Genomic DNA, 14,626 nt, shown 5'->3' on the forward strand with positions numbered 1-14,626 from the left:
CCTTTCAATAAACCAATAGAAATTAGTAGTATAATTATCATGGCTATCTTGCATATACGTGTATACTTTTCCCTTCTTTCTTTCTTTTCTCCTTTCCCTCATCCCAGTTCTTTCTTTTTGAGCAGTTTCTTTCCCTTTCACAATATCTATTGTACCTTTCAGATTTTATTTATTCTTCCACATTCTTACACTAAGGAAACAGTATGATGTTTATACATGCAGGTCTGATTTATTTCACCTATGAGTATGGTCTCTTAATTGCATCCATTTACCTATAAAAGCCTCTAGTTTATACTTCTTTATATCTGAGTAATACTCCATTGTATAAAAATACATCTTTTTTTTAAATCCATTCCTCAGTTCATGGGCATTTGGGTTGCTTCCAAGGTTTAACTGCTACAAACTGCGCTGCTATAAACATGGGTGCACATATATCTCTGTGGTATAATGTTTTCAGTTATTCTGGAAAAATACCCAGAAGAATAATAGCTGGGTTGAATGTCACCTCTAATCCTAGTTGCCTTTTTTTTTTTTTTTTTTTTTTTGATGATTCTCTTCACTGATCTCCACAGTGGTTGCACCAGTCTGCACTCCCAGCAACAGTGGAGAAGGGCTCCTTTTTCCCCATAGCCTTTCCAGCATTTGTTATTGGTTGATTTCTTGATGATAGAACATACAAAGAATTAAAAAAAATCAGGGCCCCAAAATTCAGAGACCCAATCCAAAAATGGGCATCTGAGATGAATACACACTTCTCATAGAAAGAAATACAAATGGCAAATAATTATATGTAAAAAGGTTCAATATCATTAGTCATTCGAGAAATGCAAATTAGAACAACACTGAGGTATCTCACCCTAGAAAGAATGTACTATATCTTTAAATTTAAATATTAACTTTTAAATCACTTCTTGTATATATCTGTGTGCATACATGTATGTGCATGTGTATATATACACACATATACACACATATGTATGCAAAGATGTTTCACAAATGAATATGATAATCAGCACAACATTGAACAGCATGATTATCTCATCTGTCCTGCTGTTATATGCACAACTTCTGGGAGAATCCCTGGAATTTCATACTGTGTTTCAGAGTCCAGAAAAAAATCTGGATGAGGAAAATATTATGAGAAATTCCCTTGAGACTGTCCTTCATGTCTGTGGCACTAATTAATTCCTCTGCTGTCATATTTTGGGCAGGCACCCATCAAAGTTGCTGTGTGCAACCTCTTTTCCCCCGAAGCCCTTCTCTACAGTGTGGCCCTCAGGCTTGAGTTTCAGCTTCACTTCACGTTATTCTGGAGGTTTGCGCACCAGCCCCAGAGCACCAGAATGAGATGAAGCACCATCGCGGAGCTTGCTGACTTTTGCCAACGTCCTCATTTCATTGTGTACATGAAAGTAGATCCTTGTTTTTACATATTGCTGAAGAGTGCTTGAAACGGTTGTCTCAATGGTTTCATAATTTAAAATTTCTTCCTGATGAGTGCACGAGAAATTATTTTCTGTTTGCAAAATGGGATGAAAACTGAACATGTTAAAACAGAACGTTCATTCATATTATAAATCAGAGGATTAGGAATAACCAAATAATGACTAATATTAATAGAAAATATGTAATATTAATGATATTTAGTAACTAAAGAGAAACCAGTGGTAGAGTTTTCTTGAAAATAGTTCTAGGCAGTAACACACTTTAGAGCATGATAAAATTAAAATAAGATTAAATATAAATATTTTTTAAAAGTTTGTCCCTGGAGTAAAGTATAGTGATGAGACCTTTCTGGAGATTTTATATTCCAAGTTATATTCATTGATTTTTTACATTGACACAAGACTGAATTTTACCCTGGAGCTCAGTATCATTTTGTGCCATGTGTTAATTTCTTGCTTGAATGCCGTGTTTACCTTCATTTAGACCATGCTGCAGGTGGAATGTGAGCTGTACTTATTGCTGATATTTTTGTTTGCCAGGGCTGAAGGGCAGCTCAGGGTCTTGCATAGCTCTAGGGTTGCATGATTATGAAGGCAATTTCGGGGTATGGTTTGTATTGTGAGAGAAGACTGCTTTCTTATAAATAACCTCATGAACCATGGTTCAAATTAACAAACCTTCTCAATGGCTTCAGAATAGTCCGCATCTATTTCAAAACACCCACTTTTTAAGACTTCGTTGTAACCACAACTCAGTGCATTCCTGTAGAAGAACATATTTATATAATAAATGAGTCAAGTACTCTCACTAAACTAAACCATTGTTAGATTTTAGCTGCTGTGCTATAAGATGTTTTTTCTCTCCTAACGTTGCCAATTTATATCATATTATTCAATCCCATGTGCATTATTTCCAGCCTTCACATTAATAATGTGGTTTGCTTTATTTCAAATGTATTTGCTTTGAGAGTTTTAATAATTACAGTTCCCATCAAGGGCAGTTGGAAAGTAGTACAGTTGACAAACTATTGTAATAGGTTAATAGTCTCTGGGTTTATAAAAGAAATGATGGTTATCTCTGAACTATAATTAATAAGTACGAGAAATACATGTAGCTCATCCTAAGAGGCTTATCATCTATATAGTGGTTACTGTCTCCCCAAATAGTTATATACTGGGATAGACATATATACTTGCTTTTATCCTAAATAGTCCACCAGTGCTTTCAAAGCTGTTTTCTCAATGACTTGCATTAGTATTTAATACTTGAGGAAAAATGTCTTTGCAGAGATGTGATGAAGCCATGTTTAAGAATCCTGGTATTTTCCCGAAGGTGATTTGACTTTGTCTCCCTGAGGAATGGAGACATATATTGCAGTAGGCAATCTTGGGCTCTATCTCTGCTTCTCAAATGCAAACCTCACTTAGGCTTCCAGTTTTTAAAATGGAAATGATACTCATATCTTTGGTTTATTCAGAAAATGTTAGGCTGTGTATGATGTGTGTGATTCATAGTACATACTCTGTAGCCATTATTTTTTCCCCATACAGAATCACTATGGTTTTATCAGTAATATGATCAGTGAAATTGCACTAAATCTCTTTGGTTTTTCTGTCATCCTAGTTATGCCGCTCATCCACTGCAAGCGTGATTGTGGGGGTCAGAGCACTTGAGCTCAAGAGTACCACTTTCAGTTATTTATCAAATGTTTAAAAACCAAAACCAAACACAGCCCAACATTCTCTTCACACATTGTGTTATTGGTGCTCATTGAATTCAAGTATTTAATTGTCAAATATCTTTGAATGACTTCTTAGGTAAATATTTGAAGGCATTAATTGATTCCAAAGATTTTTTTTATGTTTGTTCTGCTGTCCTATGGGAGAACTTCATTTTCTTTTAAAGTTTTCTGGACGTGAAAAAAAAAAAAGGAAAAGCAAAGACAGATATCAGCTCTTTCTCCTTTTCCTTATTTATGCTGTCCTTGATTCTCTTTTCACTTCAAGATGCCTTTCTCATTTCTGATGCAAGAGGCGCATTAGCATCCTTCTTGCCATACCCCTTGGTAGGATTTAGACTTAAAGCATTCATCCAGATGAGAGAATCTGCGCCTTGAACTACAAGCTTTATGAGATCCCCATCTTAAGCCCTAATCAGACTTTAGACCTTGAATCCTTACCCCAAATCACAGCCCTAACTCAATTTTTCCATTTCCTGTTTCTGTGTCTCGTCCCCTCTGCCCACCCCATATAGCCTTAATTTCGTTCCCTTATCCCTCAACTAGTTCAGGAAGTTTCCTTGAATCATGTCCTCCTGTTGGTAAACCACTACCAACAACCCTAGCTTCAGTTAATATTATACCTGGAGTTGTAACCTCGTTCCGTGCCTCACCCTTACTGATGCCTACAAAAGAAACGCAAAACTCTCCGACCTCCACCCAGTCACAGACACCAACATGAAGAAAAGCATTAACTCTGAGAATTTTGTATTTCATTTAATAAAACAAATGAGTCTCTTTTTAAGTAAGAGAGTTTACTGTTGGGTAAAAACTGTGAAGAAATCATTTGGGCTTGCTGTTTATTTAGATACAGCTCAGCGAATAGCCACTTCTCAGGATTCTTTAACATGCCTTCTTATCTTAAAAGAATCTTCCCTGAACTTCTTAAATTATAGTCATAGTTCTCAATCTGGGTAGATTTTTCCTTTACCTTTTGGGAGCTTGGCATCTAATTAATGGGATAAAAGCAATATCAAAATTGCTTTAGAAAGTGTCAAACACAAATTTACACATACACACATCATGGTGGTTACTCTCTCATTGGTGGGACAAAATTACCAACACTCACAAGTTAAAGGAGAAGAAATGAATGTTGGCTCACAGCTTGTACATGGTTAGTGCGTAGTTGTTTCCAAGGCCGGGTGGTATGGCCGAGGGGCATGGCTGAGGAGAAACTGTCCATGGCATGGCTGCAGGAAGCAGCAAGGGATCAATCCATAACCTGTGAAATAGTGACAGTTCATGAATAGGAGCTGTAGTTAATGCTTAAGATGATAAAGTCTTCACATTAAACTGTTTTGCCCCTCACTTATTAATAATGGTGTTTATGACACTTTTAAATATAATACAATATAACGAATTATGAATATCTGCAAGTCCCTATTTCAGGGCTTATCAGAACCTCTCAAAGGTCAAGATTGGTCCAACTACTTCCATTGCTGAAGTTCCCAATGTATTAGAAAATGAAGAAATTTTTAATAACCTTACAAGCATTGTGTTATATTGACAATTACATTGTGAATGCCTCCTCCATTCTGTCTTTTCAATATATATGCGGCACTGTGGTAGGACTCAAAAAGAGTAACCTGGAAATCCAAGTTGGAGGACCTTGAGTATTGGAGATTCAGATTAAATTGCTGGTGGGTCCCCGCAGTGGCATGCTGACTTCATCCAGAGTGGCTGCGTGACTGTGGACAGGTAACCTCCGGCTGGAGCAGTTGTTTCCCAAGGCTGGAAGCACTTGGCACACCGTGCCTTCGCATGCGTGGCTGGTGCCCTTTCCTTCCTCTCCCTTGGGTTGCAGCAGTTCCCATGTTTGATGTATGCAGCCCTGAGTTATCTATGCAAGTGTACTGTTCCCACATAGTGACTGAGTTTATGAGGCAATTCATCAACTGTGTCAAATTGAAACCTATAATCAGGTATAAATCCGTGAGCTGACACCATATTTAGAATGTTTAGCACTGATTCCTGTTGGGTTTGTCTTGAAGAAATCCACTATGGATGACTGAGCCTCCAGCACGATTTCACCCCTAAGTTACTAGACTGTCATTTGTGGTAACATCTGTGTCTGATACCGTATCATTTCTTTAAACTGCATGTTTTCCTGTGTCAGTATCAAGTTCATTCATTTTTTATTATGGGGCTGGAGAATAATGTATAATTAGTAACAGTTATTTCAAAATAAGTAACCACCTGTGTAGTCATATTTGCATAATAAAAAAGGAAGGTTCTCACCTGCACAACAATGGAGCTGCATCCTGGTGGGTTATGAAGAATTGAGCTGGTGAGGTAAGTAAAGTAATTCTCTTGGAAATAAAAACATAAACTAACATTTAAGGAATAATTTTAAGAAAACACACTTTCTTTTAGACACCTTGCACTGCTCATTTATCTGAAATTGTATTTGTTTTTTGTATTTTTCTCTTAAATGCTGACCGTGTAAAATATTATCAAAATCTATTTCTTAGAAATAGCATACTCCAATATGCATGATGTGCTTTCAGTGGAATTTACACTTTAATTTTTAAGCTTAATTTTACATGGAGCTTCGCAAGCCTCACTATGTTAATGAAATAATCACTGTGGAAATTTTACAACATGTTTCCCTTGAGGAACTTGTCTTTTCACCATTTTCAGATGATTTATTGAAAGAAGAAAAGTGAACTGTCAGATTATGTCTGGTGATTATGCCATTGATTCTATTTTACAAAGAAAGAGCAAGTGGATTTGGGGCAAACCTGCCTTATTACCAGCTCTGCAGAACAAGCTCTAATAATGTAAAACTCTGCAAAAGCAAATCCTGTTAATTCTGTAAAACAAATTGTTATGATTACTGAAAAAAAACCACTATGTTGAGTTGCATTTCTTTGCCTTCCTTCTTCATTGACAAAGTGTCAACCTTTTAGACAAATAACCCTCAGCTCTGGCCATCAAAGGAGAGTTTCCCCCACAGTGGAACCCGTGGTGAAGGCGGGTGTCTCCCCATGAAGCAGAGTGAAGCTAGTAGCATCCATCAAATCCATTGATTTGAAGCTGTGCTTCTCACCTCTAGGAATGGAGCATTGTGGCCTAACCTTGGAGGTTCCAATAGTTGTTACACTGAGAAGAAAGATTTCCTGCTGGAGTCTTTACCACCGGAGGATGAATCTGATTCCTCCTCCTTCAGTTATTCTTGCCCTTTATCCTCTGATCGAGGAAGCATGTTTTAGCTAATGTATGTCAAGGCTTACACAGTATTGGGCTTCTATTTGACTGCGATCTATCTAGCTTAATCTAATCATGTGAGTCAGTGTTTTTCCACATAAAGTCAGGCTGTATGAAGAGAACTTGGGGTAGAGGTAACACCGTTTCAAATATTCTACGTGGGAAAAATTAACTTGTGTTCATTCTACTCAAATCCTCTCTCCTGCTGTTCCTTTTCCTCCCTCCTTAATCTATACACCACCCTAGTATTATTTAGACCTCAGCTTGCAGGAATCTTTGAGGCAGGTGCCCTTTAAAAACTTGAGACCTTGGATCTGAAACAACTTTTAACCACGGCCAGAGAACCAAGGACCTAAGAGCAACCTTTTCTATTCCCACCCGCTCTCTCATCCTGTCCCTTGCCATTGGCCCTGCTCCAGAATCTCTGAGATGCTGTGCTGGGTCTGTTTGCCTGGCTTGCACCCCTGCTCAGGATCACACTGCTTGGTCCTTTTCTGTTCTCCATTCTCAGCATTTGAGTTGTTTGGTTCCTGTGAGTTTCTGAGGGGGGACAGGGGGCAAGACAGAGTGATAAGATCATTTCCAGGGAAGGAGGTTGGAAGAGGAGATCGGGGCTAAGAGGGGTGTGTGGGTATGCAGGGTAGGGAGAGAGAGAGAGAGAGAAGAGTTGAATAAACACACAGATGTTTATTCACCTGGCATTCTAAGGAAACAATTCATCTATCACAGGACATATTTTGTGGCTATAGAGTTGAAGAGTATATAATTGAGTTTCAAGGTAATGCTAAAGAACTGGAAAAGAAAAGCTTAGTTTGGCGATGGAAATGTAGACCTGATTATCGTAATTAATGAGGAGTGTTTATCTTTTGTGACTAATTTTTATGCCACAGACTAATGATTAAGGGTATCATGAGTGCAGTTTATTGATTATTACAAGACCCTGCTCATACGTACTTGCTCATCTTCACCGTCCAGGCCTGATTGCTTACACCTTGCATTTGCAGCATTTTGCAGGAGGAACTATTCACTTTTCAAAAAAAAAGTCTTAATTACTGACACAACTAAGAGTATCTAAGAAAGCTGCGGAAGAGCCAATGTGCAATGACCTCATCCCTTAAAATTTGCTGTGGGGAATATGAGACATGATCAAAACTGTGGCGAGTGTTTACATTTACACGATTACCATAAAATCACATCACCCTTAATCCCCTCAAAATACTCCCCATCACTCTCAGCACACAGCTCCCATCATCCTGCCGCCTTCTGAAACTGTGGGACAGCCTCTCCCCCGAGTGTCTTTAGTTGCGGTGTTGTGGCTGCCTGATGACTTCAGTCAATTTAGCACGTGTACCTCTCATGGCCATTTTGACCTCGGGGGAGAGCCAGATGTCACATGGTTCTGTGGATGGGACACACCCTATATTGAGGTTTTTTTTTTTTTTTTTTCCCTGCTGGGGATTAAACCCATGATCTCCTCTCTGTGCTATATCCCTAATTGTCAGACTTCTCGTCCAACTCTGTCCAGGGTGAACAGATCCCCCAAACTAGGTGCTCGCAGATGTATAAGAAAAGTAAGAAAAAAATCAAACTAAGAGAGCCAAAATCCTGTGGTCAGGTGCTAGCAGCCTCTAGGACTGACTGACTCCTGACTACCATCTTCAGTAACCTTTTGTTCAGAACCCACCAAGGAGGCAGCAGAGGAATCAGAGACTATCAACTGTTTGAGCAAGGACAGCACAACTCAATTATCCTAGGAATGTGACCTGACCCATAAGCCGTCATGTTATCTTCCTTCACCCATATCTCAGCAAAGCATCTAGTATTGATCCTGGGGCTTACAATGCTTATGCTAGACTTCCTCCAGAACCCAACAGTCACGGCTTGGTCAGGCCTCAGGCAATGCACAAAATAGTAAGTAAAGAATGTCCTTCTCGACACCTAATCCTTTTTTATTTAGTTTTATTTTGAGACAAGTTCTCCCAAAGTCATGAAGTTGGCCATTTAGAGCTTGAACTTGGGACTCTTTTGCCTCATTTTCCCCGCATGGTGGCATTGCAGGTGCGTATGGCCGTGCCCGGCTAGCCCGCCTGCCTCTTCCTTGGGTGGCATTCTGTGGCAGTATTCACTGTATTTCTGATCACACCTCGTGAGGACACTCATGAGTGAGGATTTCTCTAAGTGCTTCAGAAAGTGGCAAGGAGGGTAAGATAACTGCCTTCAAAGCAAGGGGGGATATTTTAACTGGGATAATGGGAATACATCTTCCAGTATATATTTTTAAAAATTAAAACACTCATGCTAATTTTTAATCATACCATATATTTTTAATCATATCCTACATTTTGTCACTATTAGTATATGTTTATGACACCCATGAATTATATTCGTTTCGGGAAACAGGCACACACGTAGCTCATAGTGATCGTTCTCATCTCTACTCCCCTCCCACTTTAGTCACTCTTCCCTACATTCCCTTACAATCTCCAGTGAAAACCTCCCTGTTTTCTGCCATCTCTCTCCTTTCTGCTCTTCAAGTTATTTATATTTGAATTTCAGTATTGGAGAAACTATACAATATTTAACCTTCTGGGTTTGTTTTATTTCATTTAGCATTATTGTCTTAAGATCTATCCATTTTCCCACAGTGAATCAAATTTACCCTTTTTATGGCTAGCGAGTACTCCACTGTGTATATATGTATCACATTTTCTTTAACCATTCATGTTTGGTGGGCATACAGGCCACTTCAGCTATTGTGAATTGTGCTGCTATAAATATGGCCATGAGTATCACTGTAATGTGGTGAGTTTAACTCTTTGGGAAGATACTCAGTAGAGTTATAGACTAGGTCAAATGGAATTTCTATTTTTAGTTTTTTGAAATATCACCTTCCTGATTTCTGTAGTGATTTTACTAATTGACATTCCCACCAACAGTGCAGAAGTGTTCCTTCTTACCTACAACCTAACCACCATTATTTTTGCATCCTTAATAATAGCCAGTGTTACTGGCGTAAGGTGGAATCTCAGTATTCTTTCGATTTGCATTCATTAATTGCCAAAGGTGCTGATCTATTTTTCATGGACTTAGTACCATTTGTACTTTTTGTTTTGAGAAATTTCTACTCATTTCACTTTTTTATTAGATCTTTTATCTTATAGGATCAATTTTGTGAGTTCTTCATTCTTGATGTTAATATTCTGTCCAAAGAGTATCTGGAAAAATTTTTGCCCATTCTGTATGCTGTCTCTTTACTCTGGATATTTCCTTTGAGGAAGCTTTCTAATTTGATATAGTACAATTTGTTGATTCTTGGTATTATATCTTGTGCAACTGGACTTCTCTTCAGAAAGTTCTTGCCTATGTCTATATACTCAAAAATTTTAGTAATCATTTTTTTGCAGTAGTTTCAGCATTTCTATTTTTATAACTTGGTCTTTAATCCATTTGAATTTGCTTTTAGTAATGGTTGTGAGATACTTACCTACATTTATTCTTTTGCATGTGAATGTCCAGTTTTCCCAGCACCATTTGTTAGAAAGGCTATACACTTTACACCATATTTTCATTGTAAACTTGTCAAAACTCAAATGGCTGAAGGAACTCAGCATTTTTTTTGATCAGCCTGTTCTATTTCATTGGTGAATATGTCTCTCTTCTTGTGCCAGTATCATGCTGTTTTTAATACTGTAGCTTTGTAGTGTAACTTGAAATCGGGATTAGAGTGTTTCCTGATTTGCTTTTGTTGGGTCTCTTCTATTACCATATGAATTTTAAAATTTATTTTTAGTTCAATGAAGGGTGCTGTTGCTATTTTGACTGGAGTTGTACTAGACCTGTGTGTCATGTTTGGTAATATGGCCATTTCAACAATATTCCTTCTGTCTATGCAGGAGCAAACGATGGCTTTCCAATTTCTAACCTACTCTTTAATCTCTATTTTCAGAGCACTATGATTTTTGTTAGAGAAATCTTTTACTTCCTTGGTTAGATTAATCCCTAAATATTTAATTTTTGAAGTTACAGCAGAAAAATTATCCATATAATTGGTTTTAGCACTGAATGCATACTTTGATTTTATACCCCGTCAGTTTGCTGAATTTGCTTATTAGTTCTGAGAGACTTCTCATGGAGTTTTTTGCATCTTTTATGTAAAGGATCATGTCATCTGCAAAATATGGATAATTCTTGTTTTCAAATTACTTTTATTTCTTTTTCTTGCCTATTGTTTTGGCTGCTTCAATTACTGTATTGAACAGGATTGGTTCAACAGTGGACACTCCTGTTTCTTTTATTTTGAAGGGAATGTGTCTGTTTTTCTCCTTTTAATGTGTTCTTGACTATGGTTTGTCATAAATGGCTTCGATCAGTTTGATGTAAGGTCCTGATGTACCTATGTTCATCAGTGCTTTTATCATTAATGAGTGTTGCCTTTTATCAAAGACTTTGTCTCCATTGAGATGATTATATGATGTTAATCTTTACTTCTGTTTATGGTATATATTGCATTTATTAGGCTGTTAATTTACATGTCAAACCATTCTTGCATCCCTTGAGTGAAGCCGAGTTAGTCATGATGCATGGCATTTTTAATGATTTATCATGTTTTGCTTGCAGTTTCGCTGTTGAGGACATTTGCATATGTGTTCATTAAGGAAATTGGCCTGTAGCAGTTGCTCTTTTTCTTTCTTTTCTTATTTTTGTTTTGTTTTTGAGTCCTTGTCCAGTTTCAGGATGATGGTAATACAAGCTTCACTGATAGTGTTCTCACTTTCAATTTGGTGGAAGACTTTTGGGAATATTGATATTACTTCTTCCCTGATGTATTGGAAAGCTTCAGCAGTGAATTACTTTGGTCCTGGGCTTTTCTTAGTTGACAGAGCTTTATTACTGCACATGTTTCATTGCTTGATATTGATATGTTTGGGATTATTATAACTGCTTGGTTAAGTTTTGGTATTTATATGTGTTCAGAAATGTATCCTCTTTTTAGATTCTACAGTTTATTGGAACTTGTGTTTTTAGACTGTTTTATAATCTTATGGATTTAAGTGGTGTCTGTTGTGATTTTGCTTTTTTCTTTTTTTTTTTTTTTTTTTTTTTTTTTTGGTTTTTCTCCGGTACCGGGAACCGAACTCACGACCTTGCGCTTGCCAGGCAGGCACTTTTGCCGCTGAGCTAAATCCCCAGCCCCACTTTTTTCATTTTTAATTGCACTGATATGTGTCTTTTCTTTCTTTCTTATGGTAAGTTTGGCTAAGGGTTTGTGATCCTTTAAGAACCAACTCTTTGGTTCATTGATTCCTTGCATATTTATTTTAGTCTCAATTTCATTAACGTCCATTCTGATGTTTTGTAATTTATTTCCTTTAACAAGTTTGGATGTTTTGCTTTTGTAGAACTTTGGCATTAATCATTATGTTATTTATTGGGATCTAGTTATCCAGTGTGGGTATTCACATCTAAAAGCCTTTCTCTTAGAACTACTCCCTATAGGTATTGGTATGTTATGCTATTATTGTCATTTGATTTCAGGAACTTTTAAATTTCCTCCTGATGTCTTCTGTAGCCCATTCACTACTCAAAACTGTATGTCTGTGTGTTGCATAGTTCTATGGTTTCCTCTGCTACTGTTTTTCTCATTTCATTCTACTATGATCCAGTCACATTCAAGAGATTATTTCGGTTCCTTTGTATTTTGTACACATAGCTTATGGCCTAATATATGGTCTGTTTTGGAGAAAGCTCCATGTGCTCTTAAGAAAAATTTGTGAACTGTTGTTGTGGAGTGATATCTGTCCAGCCCCATTTGTTCAATGTTGTGATTCACCTCTAATATTTCTTTGTTGATTTTTCACCCGGTTGCCCTGTCTATTTGTGAGAGCAGGGTATAGAAGTTCCCTACTATGGTTGTATTAATGCTTATTTAACCTATTTTGTTTCCATAGTATTCATTTTATGAAATCGAGTGTGCCAGCATTCATGTATATAATGTGTGATTCTATGTCTTCTTGTGAATTTCTCCATTTACTGATATGTACTGACCTCCTTTGTCTTCATCTGGTCAATCATTTTTGCTTGAGGTTCACCTTGTGTGAAGATAGGACAGCTATACCTGCTTCTGGGCTGCAGCTATAAGGAGTATCATTCATTCCATCCTTTAACTTTCAGTCCCTGTGTTTTTCTTTCTCTTTCTTTCTTTCTTTCTTTCTTTCTTTCTTTCTTTCTTTCTTTCTTTCTTTCTTTCTTTCTTCCTTCCTTCCTTCCTTCCTTTATTTCTTTCTCTTTCCTTTTTTCTTCCTTTCTTTCGTTTGATGAGATGTGTCTCTTATAGGCAAGATATTGCTGTGTATCTTTTTGATCCGATCTTCCAATTTCTGCCTTTTGGTTGGGGAGTTAAGACCATTTACATTGACAGTTATTATGAAAGGAATTTACCAGCTCCTGTCATTGCATTACTTTTCTATTCCTGGCTCCTTCCCCCCTCCCCTTTGTTTGACGATGCTTCCAGTTAGATAGACTCTCATTTGCACACTTGGATGGTGATGGTCTTGTATTTTCTATCTAGGATTGGTGAGCAAATTAATTCGAGTGTAGACTTTCCAGTGTGTCTACTGTGTTCGGCAGCCTCGATACATTAATAATGCTGGTGAGTTGTGAGCGTCTCCACCCTTGCTAGCTCTTCATTCTAGTTTTGACTCATCAGAGTCACAGAGTTTATAGGGAGGAACAGGTGCATCCAACTTAGAATGGCATCAGGAGAATGAAAACATGCACATCAGAAATGACAGTTGCTAGTGTTCCATGCAAGAGGCACAGCTACCATCCCTGAGGATCAGTGTGAAAGAATACAAAGTGAATTTAAGTGAAGACTTCTAGGATTCTATTGCCAAGCCTCTCCTGAAAATGTATTATGTTTTTACATGTAAAATAGGGATCACATTGCCCTGTGGAAAGAGCATATCACACACAAATTTTTCAGCCTATGGAAGAATATTATCTAAAACACTTCATTGATAATCAATTTAAAATTGAGCAATCATCACTATACCAAATAAACAATTGTCCTTTGTTTTCAGAAATTCTCCTGTGAAAGCTACTTCTTTTCTTTGTTGTTTTGTTTTTCTCCGGTACCAGGAATCAAACTCATGGCCTTGTGCTTGCCAGGCAGGCGCTGTGCTGCTGAGCTAAATTCCCAGCCCCAAGCTACTTCTTTAGTGAGTATTTCAACGTTAAGTTTTGTATCATTAGCTTATGGTCCATTACTGATAGTGTATTCGGAATTCAATAAAAACACATTAGATATTTGAGCTGATTAAATTATATATATGATTGCCAATAAATAGGATATATTCAGCCAATGTTATATGTCACAGACCTACATCAAATAAATTCAGTGAAAAATCATTAATTGAATAAGTAATTATATATCTAATTATTTTCAAGTTTTTTTAGTTCTCAAAGCAGTTCCTTTTTCCTAAGACGTTTTGTTTTCATCTTAGGTATTTTCTGGTATATTTATGTAGTGTGAATTTACTTCAGGAATGATCTATTTTCTTTTATAAGTCATTCTTAGAGGAATTGCATCATTAGTATGCCACTGTTTAAAGTAATATACTAACTACTCAAAAGTACCTCATTTCTCAAAATAATAGTAGGTTAAAAATTTTTTAAATATAGTTTGAAAATTTAATTTCTTTTTCACAGGAATGTTACAATTTTTATTATATGCTTCTTTTCTCTGTAATAACAGTCATTTAAATATTCAACATGGATATACTCTTTTTATAGTTAGTAGACTATGTGTTCTGGAAGGAAAATATACAGCTAGTATTTGGATATTACACTATCTCATCACACCAGTCATCATTTTAGGGTTATAAGGCGTATCTGTTGCTAGTGTGTCCTCTGCTCATCATAGCTACTGACCATTCAAATTCTGGCCCAAAAATGCTGACAGAAGAGTGTTTTATCATCTTAGCTTTCCAACAGCCAGAACATGAGCAAGGCATGAAAGAAGCCTTCGGCCTTTTTGAGTTCTGCTGTGTCTATGACTTTTGATGTTCTTTTTTTTTTTTTTTTTTTTTTTTTTTTTTTTTTTGTACTGGGAACCGAACTCACGACCTTGCGCTTGCCAGGCAGGCGCCTTTTGCCGCTGAGCTAAATCCCCAGCCCCTGATTTTGATGTTCTTATGG

At 37.1% G+C, this 14,626-nt stretch overlaps 1 protein-coding gene across 3 annotated transcripts in view; it reads left to right on the top strand.

The window, feature by feature from the left end:
- The window catches only part of Nkain2 (Na+/K+ transporting ATPase interacting 2), a 937,374-nt gene that overhangs the window by 134,428 nt on the left and 788,320 nt on the right, over positions 1-14,626 (top strand). Inside the window, exon 1 of one of the 3 annotated variants that reach the window (XM_013516707.1) lies at positions 13,042-13,079. The exons of the other annotated variants lie outside the window; for them this stretch is intronic. Coding sequence (XP_013372161.1) covers positions 13,074-13,079 — 6 coding nt within the window. The 5' untranslated portion in view covers positions 13,042-13,073. Of the gene's footprint in view, positions 1-13,041; positions 13,080-14,626 lie in introns of those variants that run through there. 3 annotated transcript variants of the gene reach the window in all.

The sequence above is a fragment of the Chinchilla lanigera genome, unplaced genomic scaffold (genome assembly GCF_000276665.1).
Source record: "Chinchilla lanigera isolate Chin_1 unplaced genomic scaffold, ChiLan1.0 scaffold00035, whole genome shotgun sequence".
NCBI classification, from domain to species: domain Eukaryota; kingdom Metazoa; phylum Chordata; class Mammalia; order Rodentia; family Chinchillidae; genus Chinchilla; species Chinchilla lanigera.